The 22,149-nt window shown below is 45.3% G+C and overlaps 1 protein-coding gene across 1 annotated transcript in view; it reads left to right on the plus strand.

Annotated features, from left to right (window-relative positions):
* Positions 1 to 22,149, plus strand: part of LOC139238010 (voltage-dependent P/Q-type calcium channel subunit alpha-1A-like) — a 587,825-nt gene that overhangs the window by 524,812 nt on the left and 40,864 nt on the right. Inside the window, 2 exon segments of the mRNA XM_070867408.1 lie at positions 3,864 to 3,985; positions 8,793 to 8,928. Coding sequence (XP_070723509.1) covers positions 3,864 to 3,985; positions 8,793 to 8,928 — 258 coding nt within the window.

A 22,149-nucleotide genomic window follows, 5' to 3' on the forward strand; every position in this document is an offset into this window, starting at 1 on the left:
GAGTACTGTGTACAGTTTTGGTCTCCTTAGATAAGAAGGGATATACTTGCATTGGAGGCAGTTCAGAGAAGGTTCACAAGGTTGATTCTTGAGATAAAGGGGTTGACATATGAAGAAAGGTTGAGCAGGTTGGGCCTATACTCATTGGAGTTTAGAAGACTGAGAGGTGATCTTATTGAAACATATAAGATTCTGAGGGGGCTTGACAGATGCAGAGAGGATGTTTCCCCTCGTAGGGGAATCTAGAACTAGGGGGCATAGTCTCAAAATAAGAGGTCGCCCATTTAAAATGGAAATGAGGAAGAATTTCCTCTCTCAGAGGGTTGTAAATCTGTAGAATTCTCTACCCCAGAGAGCTGTGAAGGATTTTTGAGCGATAAGAGAGTGAAGGGTTATGGGGAGCGGGCAGGGAAGTGGAACTGAGTCCATGATCGGATCAGCCACGGTCTTATTGAATGGCGGAGCAGGCTCGAGGGGCCAAATGGCTGACTCCTGCTCCTATTTCTTATGTTCTTATACCAGTGGCCTGCTGGGACCCACTGCATGAATGAGTGCCTTCAGCAGAACAGGAGAGAAAACTAGGGAAGAGGTGGGCCAGTTTAACAAATACTGTTTAAAGTTCCCTCCCTGGGCACCATTTGTTTTGACAAATCCCAGTGAGAGACATCTCCTGTGACCCAAAATGTTGGAAGGCCGGAGAGGCCTGCACTATGGTTGGTTCATCGTGACCCACTCGTGAACATGTTTGAGGCAGATTCTGACCTGAGAGAGAAAGGAAGAAATGGTTTGTAAAAGATTGAAATTGTTTCGAGCTCACCAAAAAATTTCCCTTCAAATAAAGCTGTTGGTGTGGAGTGGACTTGTCAAGGAAAAGAATAAGTCACTGTGAATTGCTGATCTAAGTTGTCCCTCTTTTGGAGATGTGTTTGTGCAGGCTGTCGATGCCATCACCGGTTACCATTTGCAGATTGCTGAGGGGACTTTGGAGGAGAGGGGTCCCTTTGACGGCAAGCCGTGTTCTGCCACATTGACAACAATGGAAAAGTTTGTAGATTCTCTTTGCTTTTCCCAACCTACACAGGTCAATAAAAAGGGATCCATGTCTCTAAATGTGTTTCAAAATGGTGGAGAAAGGTTTACCCCGGATTTCATTTCTGCATCGTGCCTTCAGAACACCAAAAAGAATGCTAATTATCTGCATGATTTTTTTTTTAATGAATGCTTTTGCTTCTGATGATGTTCATTTACTCAGGAGGGTCATTCAACACTGGACCTTTAAGCAGGATGTGAAATTGTCCAAAGATTAATTTTTTTTTAATTCTCATGAAAGTGTAGTTTTAGTTAAAGTAGTGGGGAGCCTCTCACAATCTAAAACTGATAGGTAAGCCCCAGAAACACATGCAGGGTTTACAGGTGTCAGATTTTATCTCATTTTCCCTTTGCTTGGCATTGCTAAATCCTGATCCAGTAGGCGGGTGACCTGCCAATGGGCCACTGCCCAACGTTACTCTGAAGCCACCTGCTAGAAAGTGTGCGAGATTGGGCTGTTGGGAAGAGGGAAATGACTCGTTTCCCTCCCCTGTAGGTTAGCAGTGTGGCCAGTAGTTGCTACCTCGTCCTCCTCCAAATGAGAATGGGAACACTGTGGGACCAACCATGGGAATGAAACCATGGCAACACGTTAAACAATGGGCCTGAAGTTCCGATTGAGGTCTTCCCACGGGCAAACGCGTGAAATAGGGAAAAAAAGAAGCGCACTTACCTGTTGCCGCTGCGCCCATTGGAACTTACGAGCCTGAGGCCTCCCGTGACTGCGCGTTGTAGCGCGAGCACGTGGGGACGTGCGCAGGCCGGGAGCTGGAGACAGCAGCCAATCAGGTTAGTGTATTTTCTCATGCCTCGTAATAGGAGTTTCGTAAGTCCGCAACTCCTATTACTATGAATGAGAACCCCCCCTCCCAAAACACCCAAAACACAACAAAAAATAGAAAATAAACTACATATTTAGCATTCATTTAAATTAAAGATCTTATTAAAAAAATATTTTCCCAACTTTTTAAAAAGTTTTTTTAATTAAGCCTTAATATAAACTTACCGTAGCGGGGAGGGTTTTTAAAAATAAAATGTGTTTTTATAGCTTTATTTTAAAATGTCTCTGTGTATGTTTAAACACGTGCCTGTAAAAGTCGGCTATACGGCTGTTTTTTAGGCGCAAGATTTTAAAGGACATTTGCAGGGCAAGATATTCGTAAATATCAGAAATCTTGCCCTGCAAGTGTCCACGCTTCCGATATGCACGAGATCTGTCAAGCCAGAAACTTAACAGATCGGAAAAGCCAGTTTTCAGCGCATGTGCATTGCCGCTGAAAGCGGGCTTTTCCGATGCCTTCCCGGGTTCGTAGGAACTTCGTATGGGCCCGGGACATCGGAATTTCAGGGCCATTATTTTTTAATCTAGTTAGAGGGACTGACTAATCCTCAACTACTTTTTTCAATCTAATGAAAATGGCAGCTTTTTTCCTTGGATGTTAATTTTTTTAAGATTGTTACTGTAATGTATTTGCTTCATGGGTTCTTTGCTTAAGAATTCCTAGCAACACATTGCTATTAAGAACTAGTTGGTTTATTAACAAAGCTTTAACAATCACACTACACATTGCCGGTTCATCCACCAGGCTCACAACTGCATACCTCATCGTGGATGACCTAGGCTCAACTGGCCGGGGTTTTATTGAGTCTTGTGAACATCACGTGACTGGCTAAGCCACTCACAATACAACAGCTCTATCTGTGAGCCACTCACGGTGGCTGCTTTTTTTCAAGGAGGAGACATGTTCATCTTCGAATATATTTTTCCCCTACACCTTCCTTGGTCTCCCTCTGCCATGTGGCATCCATGCCCGGGAATGTCGTTCAATACCTGCTACTAAGCCTCTGAAAGAAGCTTATTGGAGATTTGCAGGAGTGTATTTCCCTCTCTCCAAAAAAAGTGTCTGGCCTCTATTTAAACTCCTCCCTGTGACAATATGACAAGACCGGAAGCAAAACAGGCCCGAACCGATTACTCGCTCCTGTCTGATGCTTCACCCTATCACCTGAACATTTCCCTGAGGTCCGTTGCAGTTTATCTGATCTCACCTGGTGAGGCAGGGTTCATTTCCAATAACCTGTACGTCGAATCCTGCAGGGAAATAGGTTTTGAGCAAATTTAGAAAGCGGCTATCATGATCAGAGATTTTTTTTTTCTCTGAATTTCCTGACGGCAGCGAATCATACGAGGGCACAATTCCACGATCATCCCCTGGTAACCGTACCCGCTCACCCCTCGTTCCATGTGTGAACCTAACAAATGCCAAGAGGCTATTGAACTGTTCACTGGGGAGCTGTTACTGTCGCCACTGAGATTTGCACAGCCCCGCTTGAAAGAAGGAATCACTGGATGACAATTAGTGAGAATCCCGTCAGACTTTTTCCTTCCCTAGCCCGGGACATATTGGGACCAGTTGTGATGCCCCTATCGCCTCAGCTGAGCCTTGCTAAGATGACTAAACTAGGATTTTTGGATCAAAAATAAAAATATAATTTTCTAATACATTTTGGAATATAATCTGTTTCCTGATTCCTTGCGTATAATATTGATAACTGCAATACCAAAGGTCATTTTTACTGCTATTCGTGGTATCAGGAGTACAGATTGGTCCTCACAGAGCTACAGTGTTAAATGACCTCCCTTTTTTCCAGAATCAGGAATGACCTGGGAAGTAAATGAATCTTTTCTTGGCATCACAACATTCTGAATCGTGTATCTCCATTCCCATAAGTCTGTCTGATGCCAGCCCTAGGCCATGTTATATCTCACACAGAATCGAACGCCATTACTGTTTCAGCGTATGGAGCCACCTTCACCGACCCAGGAGATGGATCCAGGGCAGAACGCCTTACCAGACCCGCAGAACATCTCTGGGAATGGCCTGTAAGTTCCACTGTCAATCAATGATGTCGTAATGTAGCTAAATCTGTAGACATAGCATGTTAGAGGGATCGCGGTATAGAATAAAGCAGTCAATGAGACAGTGGATGAAACTCAAACCCTCATCAAAAACCATTCAAAACGAATGTGCAAAAAAAATCACTGTTTTAATGTCAATGAGTGTAACATATAAAGTACATGGCCCAGACGTTGCATGCCCGGTGATGGCGCATGCCTTGGTAAGCCATCAGAAAGACCCCCGCAAGTTCTGAGTTTCCACATGCACTGCGCATGCGGAACAACCCGAAACTTGCGCTCTGTCAAGATTGGCCTTGACAGATCTTGCGCACGGACCCAAAAATCGCTTTCGCTGGCGCAGAGTTGGGCTACTGCCCAGCCAATGCCCACGAGACCCTTACGCCTGGTAAAAGCGCCCGTGTGATCTCAGGGTCGCCTGTGTCCCTGGGAACCCTGGGCCTTTATGCAGGCCTACTCCCGCATGTCCAGGCCCCGAATTCTCCAAAGAAGCCCGGCAACCTGATGGTAGCTGTGGTTTTTTTTTATCGGGTTGGAGGCGTACTCCGGAGGTATACCTCCATCTGCAAATTCCGGGCCCGTGTTTTTTTTTTTAAGTTTATGGGGCAGAAATTGATGGCCTTACTGCCCACTGCTGACGACATACCTCCTTGAGTTTTGATTGGGTGCGGAGCGGGCGGGAGGGGACAACCGCCGGGAACCGCCCGCTGATGTCAGCGGACGGCCAAGTGGCGCAAGTGACCTCCCGCCCGCCGAGATGCCAGATTGGTGCAGGCGGGAGTCGGCGCCAGAACAGGGTTGGACCACAGCGAGGAGGCTGGTCTGCCCCCCGACGGTGAGTATGAAGGGCTGAAAAAGTGTTAGTAAACAATTTTAACATTTTTTCCTTTCCAGTGACTTACCTTGATGGAGTCCCCTGAAGGTCTTGCGATGTTTTTTTTTTTAAATGCTTTTTTATTTGCCGTTCTTTGACCCTCCCTGGGCCCGACTCCATCACCGGCGGCACTTGGGCGGCAAGGGCCTTTGCCGGCGAGAATGAGAGCTCCCGCCCGCTGCCGCCCAGATTGACGGTGTAAGTCCCTCTTTTGTCACCGGCCGCCCTTTCAAGGAACTTTTGAAAACCCCGCCCAGAGTACCATCAGGTATCTCGGCGGCCATCCGTGGTCACTTGGGCGACCCTTGCCCTTCACCGATTTCAGCCCCTTTATCTGCCATTTACTCCGTTAGTATTTTCTTTTCTTTCTCCCACTGGATCGAAACTGTTCTCAAGAGTCGGGGTTGGGATGGTTTGCCAGCAATCTCCATTGGGAGACAGACTAAGGTCCTCACCCTACTCTTCACTCCTACATGCCTCACTGAGCCCTAATGGCTCCCTACGAGATACCTACATGTTTAAGAATCAGTCAGGACTGAATTGTACCCTGGTCTGACAGTCGGGATTGGAAGTAGTTAGGATTGTGATTACCGTTTGGTTCCTAGTTGGGCTGGAGAATCCAATTTTCTATGTTGTTAATGTTGAACTCCATTCCATCAACATTGGATTAACTGGACTAGATGCTATTAAACAATTACATATATTTACAGCACAGAAACAGGCCATTGGGCCCACAGCTCCGTGCCGGTGTTTATGCTCCACACCAGCCCCCTCCCACCCTACTTCATCTCACCCCATCAGCAAAACCTTCTACTCCTTTCTCCCTCGTGTGTATAACTAGCTTCCCCTTAAATGCATCGAGACTATTTGCCTCGATCTCTCCAAGTGGTAGTGAGTTCCACATTCTCGCCCCTCTCTTTCTTTGTCTCCAGTTTTTTGCACATTCAATCCAACAATTGGTTGGTTTACGAATCTGTCAACTTTAGAATGCAGTCAACGACTTTGTTGGACAAACACCATTGTGATTCACAGTATTTTTCTGTGTGTGAGGGTAAACCTAGATTCTTTCTTACAGGATTGCTTAAAACAATGCTCTCACTCACTAGCTGTTAACAGTAGTAACATTAATGACATAACTGCTTAACCAGTGCACCATATTAGTTTCTGCACATGCCCAGTAATATGCTTGTACTGTTGCTATGTTACTACAGATGACATTCCATCTGTTCCACAGTGTTTTAGAACATACAGATCTAGAACTAAGGAGCATGATCTCAGGATAAGGAGCCAGCCATTTAAGACTGAGATGAGTAGGAATTTCTTCACTCAGAGGGTTGTAGATAGAACTCCTCCTTCAACCAATAAGTGGCACTTACTGACTAGCTGCAAACAGCTTCTTAAAAATTATTTGTACCCAACAGTTTAAACCTTTCCATGAGATTCTAAATATCCAATCAGATGCTTAGTCATATGGATCTTATTGATCTCTGAATTTCAGTCAAAATGGCAGTGGATACTGCCCACTCGACATTTTGGTTTGCAGATTCAGAAGTTTCACTCGATTGATCCCTGGGGTGAGAGGGTTGTCCTATGAGGAGAGATTGAGTAGATTGGGCCTATACTCTCTGGAGTTTAGAAGAATGAGGGGTGATCTCCTTGAAACATACAAGATTCTGAGGGGGATTGACAGGGTAGATGCAGGGAGGATGTTTCCCCCGGGCTGGGGAGTCTGGAACCAGGGGTCACAGTCTCAGGATAAGGGGTCGGTCATTTAAGTCTGAGATGAGGAGGAATTTCTTCACTCGGGGTTGCAAATAGAACTCCTTTGCACCGTGTTCAGCCAATAAGTGGCACTTACTGACTAGCATTCTCTGACTCAGTCTCTCGGAGGTAAATTGACTGGTGGCGTAAAACATATTCACTCAAAGCTGTCATATATCACAAATTCCTTTATGTATTAATAGGATTAATTATATATTAAATCCATTTTCTGCTCAGACTATTTAATGCCCTAAGGCCCTAATAGGGAAAATGTACCAACTGGTTTGGCTACGAACCGTACAGGTCAGGATTATCTCAAGTTCTTCCCTAGCTTGTGATTTTTTCCAGTGATGTGGGAGCATTACAATTGTATCTCCTGTACTAAGGCAGATAAAGTTCCCCTCTAACCCTTGCCTGGTTGCGATCAGTTTACAAAGTGCCAGTGGGGGATCAAGTTGTGTGTTTCAGCAGCACACCAGGGAGGACCTTGTCACTGTCCTGTTTTAACAAAGGCATCAACCCATTTCAAATCAATGGTTAAAACAATGAACTGAGGAATGTCACCTGAATGCATGTTTCCACTGTCAAGGCAGTCACAACATACCTCACAGCATATCACATTCCATAGCAAAGAGTTGTCTCGAGGACTGCTGTGAATTGGGTTTAGATAGAATCCAGGGGAAGGGGGTGAGACGGCTGAAGCCGAGGCAGGAGGGGGAAGATACAAAGAAAGTCAGTGGCCTAGAGGGTGTGAAAGGGGCTGAAAGGTTGCAGAGGTAAAGCAGGTCATGTCAGGGTATGTAGTTGAGGGCAAGGATATTGCATTTGGTGCTGTAGGAGTTAAGCGGCCATTTTAGGTCAGTGAGGATGGGTTGATGGGTGAGTGGGGTGTGACACAGGACAGCATGTGGGGGTGTAGTCTTGACCAATTTGATGCTTATAGATGAAGGCCAGGAGCCAGGAAGTGTCTAGGAGAAATGGATAAGGGTTGTCAGTCCTGGAGATAAAGTCCGGGAAGAGTTGAAAGTTAGCAATGTAGTTGATGAATAGGATATGGAGTTTGAATTCAGCTCTGGATCAGATAGATTGCCGAGGTTGCTTACAGTCTGATTAAACCTCAGTGAGCCCGGCGGGAGGTGGAATGCCAAGAATAGCAAGCCAATTCCATGCCTACAGATGATATCACTGATGGGCAGCATGAAAGTTCAGCAGATGAGGGGGCAAATGTGGATCTGTGGGGAACTATGTAAGTGACCATGTTAGGGGCAGGTAGGAGATCCACCACACAAGGGTAGACCCTCGGAGGAGAGGTGGTGGAGAAGGAGGTACATCTCAATCCAGTCTTTAGTCGGAGCAAAGCTGGCTATAATTTAACACTGGTCAGGATTTAATGGCCAGTCTAGCTCGGAGATGACATATGGGGAATGGTGCAGTAAGGCATTCTTCTGAGCTTGGAGCGAGTACAGGGAGCGTTATCCAGTATCTAACCAATTTTATACATGGCCTGAGTGCTTATACTGTTATCAGACCCAAAATAAGTAATAAAATGTTGCACTTCTCAGCACTGACATCCCTCGCCTTAAGGAATCCACAAGATAAATAGGAATTAAATCATTGCCCAGATGCACATTCTGTGAATGAGAGGATTCTGCACCAAACGCAAAATCAGTAACTTTCCTGAAATATTTTTCACTCATCTTTTCCTGCCCAATGTTTGACTCCAGTGATTACCCTGGGAAGCCTCAGTCAGGCCTCTTAAAATTGCACTTGAATCCCAGTACCACTACTGGAAGGGCAAATTACTGCTCAGTGAAGATCTGAGTTGATACGTCCTTATTATACAGTATAAATGCACACGAGGCCCATGCTTGAGAGAAGGTCAGTCTGTGACCTGTCCTTTATTCCATAGCACTGATGGAAGTGGGTGGAGCTTCCCCTTTTATATCTAAAGGTCCAGGTTAGGAGTGTCTCCCACAAGTTCACCACCTAGTGGTCATTGTTCTCACAGTGTACAACTTAGGTCAGATTATACATGGGTTACAATGCTGGTCGGGGAGATGCTGTCTAAGATGTTCTGCCTAGTATTGAATCCTGATTTGATCTTTGTGTGTACCAGTGTCCTTATTAAATGCATGATTTCTCTGCCCAAAGTGCGCAAGATGGGATTATGAAGGAGAGTCAATCTTGGGTCACAGACCGAGCTCAACAAATGTTTCAGCAGACCGGGGCCTGGAGTCCTGAAAGAGGTCGCTCGGAAGAAATAGAAGACACTCGGCCAAACTCGCAGGTATAAATTCTCAGAACGTATCTCTCGAGTTTTATTGCTTGGTACCGTAGCAGTTAAGAAGTTCACTTTCCAGTTTTGTGGCTATGCCTTTCAGTCCTGGCAAGAATTTGCCAACCTCACCTGTATTGAATTTTGTTAGTTCTAGACTTGTTCATTAACAATAGTTTAAATGTCTTTTAACAGCAGAATCAGAAAACGCTGGCTTCTGCTGCTTTGCATTATGTACAGGAACAGTAGCATAGTGGTCATTTACTGGACCAGTAATCCAGAGGCCTGGACTAATAATCCAGAGACATGAGTTCAAATCCCACCACGGCAGCTGGGGAATTTAAAATCCAGTTAATTCCCACATTACAGCAGTGACTACACTCCAAAAATACTTCATTAGATCTAAAGCACTTTGAAACATCCTGTGGTCGTGAAAGGCACCATCTCAATGCAAGTCTTTTTTTTCTTTTAAATAAATCAGGAATAAAAAGCTAGTATCAGTAACGGTGACCATGAAACCACCGGATTGTCGGAAAAACCCATCTGGTTCACTGATGTCCTTTAGAGAAGGAAATCTGCCGCCCTGACCCGGTCTGGCCGATATGTGACTCCAGAACCACAGCAATGAGGTTGACTCTCTGAAATGGCCTAACAAGCTACTCTGAAGTGTCATGGACTGAAGCAGTTCAAGAAATCAGGGCTAGTATTAAAGCCAAGGAAGTGGCATACAAATTGGCCAGAAATAGCAGCGAACCGGGGGACTGGGAGAAATTTAGAACTCAGCAGAGGAGGACAAAGGGTTTGATTAGGGCAGGGAAAATGGAGTACGAGAAGAAGCTTGCAGGGAACATTAAGACGGATTGCAAAAGTTTCTATAGGTATGTAAAGAGAAAAAGGTTAGTAAAGACAAACGTAGGTCCCCTGCAGTCAGAATCAGGGGAAGTCATAACGGGGAACAAAGAAATGGCAGACCAATTGAACAAGTACTTTGGTTCGGTATTCACTAAGGAGGACACAAACAACCTTCCGGTTATAAAAGGGGTCGGGGGGTCTAGTAAGGAGGAGGAACTGAGGGAAATCTTTATTAGTCGGGAAATTGTGTTGGGGAAATTGATGGGATTGAAGGCCGATAAATCCCCAGGGTCTGATGGACTGCATCCCAGAGTACTTAAGGAGGTGGCCTTGGAAATAGCAGATGCATTGACAGTCATTTTCCAACATTCCATTGACTCTGGATCTGTTCCTATCGAGTGGAGGGTAGCCAATGTAACCCCACTTTTTAAAAAAGGAGGGAGAGAGAAAGCAGGGAATTATAGACCGGTCAGCCTGACCTCAGTAGTGGGTAAAATGATGGAATCAATTATTAAGGATGTCATAGCAGCGCATTTGGAAAATGGTGACATGATAGGTCCAAGTCAGCATGGATTTGTGAAAGGGAGATCATGCTTGACAAATCTTCTGGAATTTTTTGAGGATGTTTCCAGTAAAGTGGACAAAGGAGAACCAGTTGATGTGGTATATTTGGACTTTCAGAAGGCTTTCGACAAGGTCCCACACAGGAGATTAATGTGCAAAGTTAAAGCACATGGGATTGGGGGTAGTGTGCTGACGTGGATTGAGAACTGGTTGTCAGACAGGAAGCAAAGAGTAGGAGTAAATGGGTACTTTTCAGAATGGCAGGCAGTGACTAGTGGGGTACCGCAAGGTTCTGTGCTGGGGCCCCAGCTGTTTACATTGTACATTAATGATTTAGACGAGGGGATTAAATGTAGTATCTCCAAATTTGCGGATGACACTAAGTTGGGTGGCAGTGTGAGCTACGAGGAGGATGCTATGAGGCTGCAGAGTGACTTGGATAGGTTAGGTGAGTGGGCAAATGCGTGGCAGATGAAGTATAATGTGGATAAATGTGAGGTTATCCACTTTGGTGGTAAAAACAGAGAGACAGACTATTATCTGAATGGTGACAGATTAGGAAAAGGGAAGGTGCAACGAGACCTGGGTATCATGGTACATCAGTCATTGAAGGTTGGCATGCAGGTGCAGCAGGCGGTTAAGAAAGCAAATGGCATGTTGGCCTTCATAGCGAGGGGATTTGAGTACAGGGGCAGGGAGGTGTTGCTACAGTTGTACAGGGCCTTGGTGAGGCCACACCTGGAGTATTGTGTACAGTTTTGGTCTCCTAACTTGAGGAAGGACATTCTTGCTATTGAGGGAGTGCAGCGAGGATTCACCAGACTGATTCCCGGGATGGTGGGACTGACCTATCAAGAAAGACTGGATCAACTTGGCTTGTATTCACTGGAGTTCAGAAGAGTGAGAGGGGACCTCATAGAAACGTTTAAAATTCTGACGGGTATGGCGTGAAAGCAGGAAGGGGTTACTGAAGTTTCATGTTCAGCCATGAACTCATTGAATGGCGGTGCAGGCTAGAAGGGCTGAATGGCCTGCTCCTGCACCACTTTTCTATGTTTCTATGTTTCTAAGAAGGCGGCTCACCACCACCTTCTCAAGGGCAATTAAGGATGGGCTACAAATGCCGGCCTTAAGAACATAGGAAATAGGAACAGGAGTGGGCCCTCGAGCCTGCTCCGCCATTCAATAAGATCATGGCTGATCCGATCATGGACTCAGCTCCACTTCCCCGCCCACTCCCCATAACCCCTTATCCCCTTATCGTTTAAGAAACTGTCTATTTCTGTCTTAAATTTATTCAATGTCCCGGCTTCCACAGCTCTCTGAGGCAGCGAATTCCACAGATTTACAACCCTCAGAGAAGAAATTTCTCCTCATCTCAGTTTTAAAAGGGCGGCTCCTTATTCTAAGATCATGCCCTCTAGTTCTAGTCTCCCCCATCAGTGGAAACATCCTCTCTGCGTCCACCCTGTCAAGCCCCCTCATAATCTTATACGTTTTGATAAGATCACCTCTCATTCTTCTGAATTCCAATGAGTAGAGGCCCAACCTACTCAACCTTTCCTTATAAGTCAATTCCCTCATCCCCGGAATCAACCGAGTGAACCTTCTCTGAACCTTCACAGATACCCAAAGGGTCTTAGGAGTTATAAGGCATTTTATTAAGGGAGCGGTAGTTCAGATATAGTCATAAACACAACCAGGAAAGACATAATAGACATACGACCATGACAAATAGTTGTTATTAGTCCTGATTGGACAGATGATTGGTGGCACGAACAGTTATATCTTCACTGTCTGCTCCGAAACGCCTTCTAGATCTTTATTTTATTCTCTTTTTTTAGGAGTGGGCCTGGTATAGAATATGGACAGGATCATTTAACCTATGATATGGCGAGTTCCTGGGGCCAAAAATTCCACATTGTCTTTTTTTGGCACGATTTAAGATTAGAGGACGATTTTTTTTAAGCCGAAGAAGCGGCAAAAAATTAAATCTGAAATGTTGCCATTTTTTTTCTTTGAATTGGGCGCCGTGCAGAAAGACCTTAGCTTCTGTGGCTGGAGCTAATTGATAGCTCCGAAAAACTGAGGCCTCATTCTGCGCATGTCCAAGTAATTTGGTTTCCAGGGTAACATATAATTGTACGGCTTTACTCTGTAGCTAACCCATGCTGATTTTTTCCCAAGCCGACCCGCTGAGATTTCCAACATTTTCTGTCCCATCCCCGGTCGAATGGCCCCGCTGCTGCCCCTCTCCCCGGCTTGGCTTCCACCTCCCCCACTCCCCCCCCCCGGGCTTCTGTGGAAGCCCAGCGCCAAGCTCCTGTGTCTGGCTGAGGGAGATAAACAAGATGGCGTCTGTAACGCCGATTTCTATCTGACTCCGATTTGATAAGGTAAGGTTTTTCAAGGTGGTCCCCAGTGGTCCCCGGCACCGTTTTTGAAAAAATCCTTGTTGGCGAAACTTGCAAAAATGGGCAAAAATGGCGTTATGGGTGGGTTTGACCCCGGGTGACGTCATTAAAACCTTAACTTAAAAAATCGGCCGTTACCTGTTAAGGACGGCGTTATACCCTTCGTGAAATTTGCTAAATTAAGTTACCTCCAAAAATTTGGAGCTCAATGGTGGCAAATTTTGGGCCCTTTGTATCACCTCTTAGGTGAAACTCTCCTCTTCACATCCTCCCACGGTTGGAGTCAGACAGACCGTTCTTGGCCTTCAGATGTTTGGAACATCAGTTATTGATGTTTCCGCTTATGTTCAAGTAGCTTTAGCCATTGTACCATGGAATGGAATTCTAATACCAGGCTGAAGAGACTGAAGTTATTTCTTCCGATTCACGATTTCTTACAGTCCCTCCTTTGAGAAGGAAACATCCTTAATGACTTCTCAGAACTGGCTTTTGAATGCTCTAGCTATTGCAAAGTTATTTGCTTTTTGGTTTCTCCACTTGGATGTTACTTAGTAGGGCGACTCAGAAATTAAGATTTCCCCTTTCTTACAGTCCAATCCTTTGAGGAGAAGGAGCAACTTCTCACTCAAGTTCAATTTACTGTTCCGGTGTTCGAATTCTGCCCCCCGCCTGGGGTCTCCTCTACGTTGCTCCGGACCTTCTCGTTCAGTGTGCTCAATTAATTATTTTTGGTAGTGCTGGTTAGCCATCGACATATATTAAATACACTATCATTAAAAGTTGGAAAGCTTGTGAAATAATACGAACCTAAGGGTGTGCTGATATATTAAGCCCAATGAGACAGGTCTTGTTAGACCCGTAAAGCATGGTAGGTACAGGAGTGGCACTGGTTTTTCCAACGCTCTGTTACCTACAAAACATAATTATTACAGTCACAGTTAAATTCAGTCTCACAATCATTTCAAGCAACACTACAGTTTTAACATCCAATCAACAAATCATGGGGCTAGATTTTCCACTTTTGCGCTCATCGCCCAAAAATGGGCGTTATTTCCGGCTTGGGCGGTAAAAAAGGTTTTTCAGATCGCCGGCTTCTCGCCCATTCTCAAAGCACCCAGTCTCCATTTTTTTAAATGGGCGTTACCGTGAGCGATATGAAATGGGCAGTGGCGTTAAATCTCGCTGACTTTCTGCCGTAAAGTGTCGCCGTCCTTAGCAACGGCATGGCAACGCTCGATTCCCGCGATTCAGGAGGTCAAGGGTCATCGTGACATGCGCAGAAGAGAAGACAGAGAGAGGGAGGGAGCTCAGAGGGACTGAAGGCGTGTGTGCCTGTGGTGTGTGCTTGTTTGTCTGTTGTGGGAGGCACGAGGGAGATTCACCAGCAGACAAAAGGCAGGTAACTATAGGCCGGTTAGTTTAACATCTGTAGTGGGGAAAATGCTTGAAGCTATCATTAAGGAAGAAATAGCGGGACATCTAGATAGGAATAGTGCAATCAAGCAGACGCAACATGGATTCATGAAGGGGAAATCATGTTTAACTAATTTATTGGAATTCTTTGAGGATATAACGAGCATGGTGGATAGAGGTGTACCGATGGATGTGGTGTATTTAGATTTCCAAAAGGCATTCGATAAGGTGCCACACAATAGGTTACTGCAGAAGATAAAGGTACGCGGAGTCAGAGGAAATACATTAGCATGGATCGAGAATTGGCTGGCTAACAGAAAGCAGAGAGTCGGGAGAAATGGGTCCTTTTTGGGTTGGAAATTGGTGGTTAGTGGTGTGCCACAGGGATCGGTGCTGGGACCACAACTGTTTACAATATACATAGATGACCTGGAAGAGGGGACAGAGTGTAGTGCAACAATATTTGCAGATGACACAAAGATTAGTGGGAAAGCGGGTTGTGTAGAGGACACAGAGAGGCTGCAAAGAGATTTAGATAGGTTAAGCGAATGGGCTAAGGTTTGGCAGATGGAATACAATGTCGTAAAATGTGAGGTCATCCACCTTTGGAAAAAAAAACAGTAAAAGGAAATATTATTTGAATGGGGAGAAATTACAACATGCTGCGGTGCAGAGGGACCTGGGGGTCCTTGTGCATGAATCCCAAAAAGTTAGTTTGCAGGTGCAGCAGGTAATCAGGAAGGCGAATGGAATGTTGGCCTTCATTGCAAGAGGGATGGAGTACAAAAGCAGGGAGGTCCTGCTGCAACTGTACAGGGTATTGGTAAGGCTGCACCTGGAGTACTGCGTGCAGTTTTGGTCACCTTACTTAAGGAAGGATATACTAGCTTTGGAGGGGGTACAGAGACGATTCACTAGGCTGATTCCGGAGATGAGGGGGTTACCTTATGATGATAGATTGAGTAGACTGGGTCTTTACTCATTGGAGTTCAGAAGGATGAGGGGTGATCTTATAGAAGCATTTAAAATAATGAAAGGGATAGACAAGATAGAGGCAGAGAGGTTGTCTCCACTGGTCGGGGAGACTAGAACTAGGGGGCACAGCCTCAAAATACGGGGGAGTCAATTTAAAACCGAGTTGAGAAGGAATTTCTTCTCCCAGAGGGTTGTGAATCTGTGGAATTCTCTGCCCAAGGAAGCAGTTGAGGCTAGCTCATTGAATGTATTCAAATCTCAGATAGATAGAATTTTAACCAATAAGGGAATTAAGGGTTATGGGGAGCGGGCGGGTAAGTGGAGCTGAGTCCACGGCCAGATCAGCCATGATCTTGTTGAATGGCGGAGCAGGCTCGAGGGGCTGGATGTCCTACCCCTGTTCCTAATTCTTATGTGTTATGTAAAAAGCCTACTAAGCACCAAGAACATAGTTGGCACCACGTTTTTGTCCAACAAATACGATATAACATGGAAGAGATGGTGGAGGCCCTGGAGCTGGTAGCCAGGAACAGTAGTGGCAAAGGGCTCCCAGTGGTCCCAGACCGCGGCACTGCACCCCAAGGTGATGCACCCCCATTGCCAACCACACATGAGAGCCAGCAGCAACATCTTGCTTCTGGCTCGGAGCACATTCCCACCTCGGGACCGTCCTCTCCCGTATCCGTCTTAAGCAGCGGATCAGTCATCTCCCCCCCCCCCCCCCTCACCCCCAATGAAGCATCGTCTGAGGAGCTCCTCGGCCAGGCGGCTTGGAGTCAGGAGGGGAAGGGGAAGGGGTAGAGGTGGGGACGAGAAGCGGGGGAGGCGGGGCGGGGTTGGTTTTTACAGAAATACTGATGATTTCAGACAGCTGTTTGGTTTAAATGTTTTTTATTCAACAAAACCTCGTCGCATATTGGCTCAGATAACTGCACCGTTACATGCTGGTGATTCCTTAACATCAAAGGGTATAATTACACTTAACTTCAATCAACTTAAACTTTAACTGTCACCAAGGTGATGCTTACCATTGATGTATGACCTGCACACCCAGCAGTGTGTCAGCCTTGCAAATAACACCAACGTTCTTTCAGGCAAAGTGAGCATTGATGAGCTCCTGACGTAAGGCTCTTGCAGCTATCATGCCACCATGGGCCCTTTCAAGCAGTCTACAGGGGGGCGGGGGCATGGCTTCAGCATCAGCCTGATTGTCTGGGCCGATGTCAGTGTCCACCTCCTCGTCCTCCTCTTCCTCTCTCTGGTGAGGTGGACTGTCAGACTCATCAGGCAATTCTTGTCCCCTCCTGATAGCCAAGTTATGCAGCATGAATTGAGCTACCTGCTCAGGAGGCCGCCTCCGGAGTGGTCCAGGCATCCAAAGCGCTGCTTAAGCACTCCAATGGTTTTCTCCATGATATTGCGAGTGGCTCTGTGGCTCTCTTTGTATCGCCCCTCGGCCTCGGTGTGGGTGTCACACAGCGGGGTCATCAGCCAGGTGGCGAGGCCATATCCTTTGTCACAAAGCATCCAGCATTGACCTTGTGGCTGATTGTTAAACAAGTCAGATACAGTGCTCTCACGCAGGATGTGAGCATCATGGATGCTGCCCGGAAATTGAGCATTCACTGCCAGTATAATTTGCTGCTGGTCGACAACGAGTTGAACATTCAGGGAGTGGAATCCCTTGCGGTTTCTGAAAACCTCTGCATCCTGAAAAGGTGCCCACACTGCGAAGTCTATTGCTCCCTGCACCTTGGGGAAGTTTGCAATTCTGGAGAATCCTAGAGCCCTCTCACTCTGTGCCTCCCTGGTCATAGGGAAGCTGATCAAGTCCCTCCTACGTGCGTACAGGGCTTCAGTGACCTGTCTAATGCAGCGATGTGTGGCATGCTGAGAAAGTCCGCAAATGTTGCCAGCTGTGTGGCCTGAAAAGAACCCGAGGCGTAGAACGACAGTGCCGCAGTGACTTTGACCTCGACAGACAGTGCAGTACTAATGGTGCTGGCAGGCTGCAGATCTCCCTTATCAGCTGGCATACCTCAGTGATAACCTCTTTGTGGAAGCGCAGTCTCCGAAGGCAGGTGGTGTCAGGCAAGTCGAGGTAAGAATGCTTCACCTTGTACTTGCGGGGGGTGGGGGGGGTGTAACGTCTGGTCCTCCTCATTAGTCTGGCATGTCTTATATTGGGCACATAATGCTGTGGAGCGTACCTTCGGCGATCTCGAGTCTGCTGCATGTAATTGGTCTTCAAGAGAGGGTGAGAAAGGACAGGCCCCATTGCATTGGCTCTCTGTTTTCCACCGATTGGTCACAAACAAGGAATGTCCCGATGACCACACCTCTTCCATTCCAATCGGTCACAGTATGGTCAAGATGTTTGTACAGATGTTCACATCAACTCCAACGACCTGCAGAGTATATCCGAACTTCCCCGAGGTTGAAGCACAGCAGCCTTTTAAAGGACACGACATGTGATGTAGAACATGGCGTCCATAATGCTGTGATTAGTTCCGGTTAGTTCCACTTTTACTGGCCGTTTTTTTGGGGCGAGCAATATTGTGGGCGATATGTGTGCGAGGTGGGCGATCTCATGACCAGTAGTTTCGGTAAATATGCTCTTTACGATAAAAAAAAGTGGGCGGGGTGGTATTATTGAATCTCGGCGTTAATTCCGTGTGGAAAGTAACGCTGGGCGATATTATGGGCGTTGATTTCGCCCATTCTGATGATTCCGCCCCAAAAAAAGTGGGCGGGCGGTATTATTTTTTCCCGGCGTTAATTTCGTGCGGAAAGTAACGCTCGGCGATAGGTTTCTGAAAAATGCCCGTCAGTTTCCATTTTGTGGCTAAATGGGCGATATCTGGGCGTTATACATCATTTCAGCGGTAAAATGGGCGTTAAGTAGGCATTAAGCGTGCAAAAAAAGTGGAGGTTCTAGCCCATGGACTTTTAACAATTCTCCAGATCTCACTTTTACTTATATCCATCTTGTGGATAATTCTTGCTAAATTTATTTCTCCCTAGTCTTCAATTATCCCAATCCAAATTCCATGTAACTCCCCACTTCAACTTCAACTTCAATCCCTCTAACAGGCACCAGTGTGTTTAATTCTATCCTGATTGTTTCATTAATTAGATAGTTTCTTGATCGAGTATGTGTCAATGCTTTAAAAGTTGTCTCATTCCCTGAGCCACACTAACCATTTCATGTCAAGTAACTGAGCTTGACTGAGACCCGTGCCATCCGATACAAGCCATTCTCGGGATTTCAGGTGATCTTATCAAAAGATTTTAGTCGTCTGCAGAACTTTATTTATCTCCCACCTGCATGGTCCCGATATCTTGGGTAGTAGCCAGGCCATCAAATTCAGCTTTCTTAAAAAGTTAATTATAGGCAGGGACACAAATGTCTCCAAGAGAAAGCTATCAATTTAGTATTCATAACTACACTTTCCTGACTTTCACTTAAACGTTAGGAAAATTAATTTTCCTGTTTCTATAGTATACCCTCATTCACTTTCTCTCTCCATTTTACAGGTCCCATTAATTACCAATCATATCTCAGTCATGATACCTGGAGGGGCTTTACTGTCCAGTGCAATATTAAAGATAGAAAACATGGATCAAACATTCCCACTCGGTCCAAGTTATTAATGCATTGTTTTTAATTCTTTATAACTCATTACATTTATTTTCCTTCTGGCACGTGGAAAAACATTCACTTAAATTTTTTGATAAGATCACCTGAAAGCCCGAGAATGGCTTGTATTGGATGGCACGTGTGCAGATGAATTTGCAACATGGCAAGTTTACGGAGGCATTCTCTATTCTAAATGTGCACACAGGAATTATAATAGAAATATCAAAAATAGAGACATTAAGGGATATGGGGACAGTGCAGGAAAGTGGAGTTGAGGTCGAAGATCAGCCATGATCTCACTGAATGGCAGAGCAGGTTCAAGGGGCCGAATGGCCTACTCCTCCTATTTCTTATGTTCTTATGGGACAGAATGTAAGCCTTTCAATCTGGGGACTGTATCACATTTGCACCCCTGGTTCAATTGTCCCTGGCCTCAGCCATGCCTTAGTGAGTAGCACTCTTGCCTCTGAGTCAGAGGTTGTGGGTTCAAGTCCCGCTCCAGAGACTTGAGCACAAAAATCTAGGCTGAGACTGCAGTACTGAGGGAGCGCTGCACTGTCGGAGGGGCTGATTTTCAGCTGACATGTTAAACCGAGGCCCCGTTTGCTCTCTTAGGTGTATGGCACTATTTCGAAGAAGAGCAGGAGAGGTCGCCCCGGTGTCCTGGGGCCAATATTTATCCCTCAATCAACATAACAAAAACAGATTATCTGGTCTTTATCACATTGCTGTTTATGGGAGTTTGCTGTGCACAAATTGGCTGCTGCGTTTCCCACATTACAACAGTGACTGCACTTCAAAAATAAAAGTACTTAATTGGCTGTAAAGCGCTTTGGGACGTCCTGAGATCGTGCAAGGCGCTATCTAAATGCAAGTCTTTCTTTATCCCGCGCTCACCTGAAGACTACACTTTCTGGGTGAAATGCCAGGGAAAGTTGATGAGTATATTTATAAATATTATGTCTGTGCACACTTCCTATCAACTTTTCCATTATAAATTCCTACCCCCAAATTTAGAATGGAAACTGCCTCTGTAAACTTGTCACACAGTAATTGCACACTCCTACGAGTGGTTTCCTCCCATGCACTACAGAATAGACTACATTATATGACACAATAACTTGCATTTATATAGCGCCTTTAACAGGAGATTAAAAAATTTGAGACCAAGCCACATAAGGAGAAATTAGGGCAGGTGACCAAAAGCTTGGTCAAAGAGGTAGGTTTTAAGGAGCATCTTGAAGGAGGAGAGAGAGGCGGAGGGGTTTAGGGAGGGAGTTCCAGAGCTTGGGGCCCAGGCAACAGAAGGCACGGCCACCGATGGTGGAGCGATTAAAATCAGGGATGCTCAAGAGGCCAGAATTAGAAGGAGTGCAGATATATAACATATAACAGAGCAATATAAGATATATTGACCAAGGAATCCCCTGATACCTCCAAATTGCTTCTCAATAAATGTTAATGAAGCAGACAAGAACAGACCCAAAACATAATCAAATGAATCCCCAAATAACTAAATTAGCCCATGTCAGAAGAATAATTGATACCCTGGAGTGATTTCAAGACATTTATCTCACCTTGGCATTTAATTAATTGTCAGGATTTATTCTTGTAATTTTCAATGATATCTGTATCTCCCCCCCACCCAGTTAGATTACTTACTGGTAATTACTTCCAGGTAACCATTATTATCTATGCAGCCCATGTTGTGATAGCTTACATAACACTCCAAAAGCAATTCATTAGCACTTTCAGACATGAGATGAGGCATTCTATAAATAAATTATTATTAGCTTGTCATATTTCAGTGTTGATATGCTCACAGTTAGAAGCTGTTGGTAGTACGGTTACTACCAGCAGTGCAATGGCTGAGACCAGTGTCTGTCTCGATGTCTGCTCACCAGCACACAAGCAACAGCACTCCTCTCATCACTCCAAACAATTGACACGTTGATAATACTGCAGCACTTTATGTTGCCACTGAGAAGCTAGATGATTAACCACAAAGACACAGTGGGATGGAGCACCATCTTGTTACCTCTGTGACCGGGGTTTTAATCTCGCCAGCACGCACTTAAGTTGAAAGTCTCTTTTGTCTGACAGCTAAAGAATTCCACATGAAGTGAGTTTAGGACAATCTCAACCCAGGTCACAATGGGCCTACCCATAATTCAGCTAAAATTGACACTAAAGCAGCATTTTGGGGAAGGATAGTGGCATGGAAAATGGAAATGTTCCACTGGCATCGGCAGAGGTTAAGGTGCACTTTTGTGGTAGAATAGAAGGAACATGACTCTGTATCTAACCTATGCTTTGCCTGACCGGAAAATATTTGACCCTGTTACTGAAGACAGAAACTTGCGAAATGTTCCATTCCCAGTAGCGATGACCCCAAAGGTAATGATAAGAAAGATTATCATAAAATTTAAGATAAATATTTAAAACAGATGTAAATACCTGAACCTTAGTTGTGAGGTTAATCCTATAACTCCTGACCTAGCAACATTATGGTGGTACAATCGCCACACAGACTGCAGCAGTTCAAGCAAGTGGCCCACCACCATCTTTTCAGGTCAACTGGGAACGGGCAATAAATGCCGGCCTTGCCAGCGACAGCCACATCCCGAGAATGAAAAAACAAATCAATTAGTGTATAGGCTAATTGTCTAGTGTGTGAACCTTCTGAGTTATAATAGGAACATAGGAACAGGAGTATGCCATTCAGCCCCTCGAACCCACTCCGCCATTCATGGCTGATCTGCGACCTGACTCTATATATCCACCTTTGACCCATGTCCCTTAACACCTTTGGTTAACAAAAAGCCATCACTCTCTGATTTAAAATGAACAATTGATCGAGCATCAATTGCCGTTTGCGGAAGAAAGTTCCAAACCTCTACCACCTATGTGTGTAGAAATGTTTCCCAGTACCACTCCTGAAAGTTATGGCTTTATTGTTTAGACTATGGCCCCTCGTCCTAGACTCTCCAGCCAGTAGAAATAGTTTCTCTCTATCTACCTGATACTGTCTGCCCCCTGTTTAAAAAAGGGGGCAGACAAAAGGCAGGTAACTATAGGCCGGTTAGTTTAACCTCTGTAGTGGGGAAAATGCTTGAAACTATCAATAAGGAAGAAATAGCGGGACATCTAGATAGGAATAGTGCAATCAAGCAGACGCAACATGGATTCATGAAGGGGAAATCATGTTTAACTAATTTACTGGAATTCTTTGAGGATATAACGAGCATGGTGGATAGAGGTGTACCGATGGATGTGGTGTATTTAGATTTCCAAAAGGCATTCGATAAGGTGCCACACAAAAGGTTACTGCAGAAGATAAAGGTACGCGGAGTCAGAGGAAATGTATTAGCATGG

This window comes from Pristiophorus japonicus, chromosome 24, assembly GCF_044704955.1.
Source record: "Pristiophorus japonicus isolate sPriJap1 chromosome 24, sPriJap1.hap1, whole genome shotgun sequence".
Lineage (NCBI taxonomy): Eukaryota > Metazoa > Chordata > Chondrichthyes > Pristiophoridae > Pristiophorus > Pristiophorus japonicus.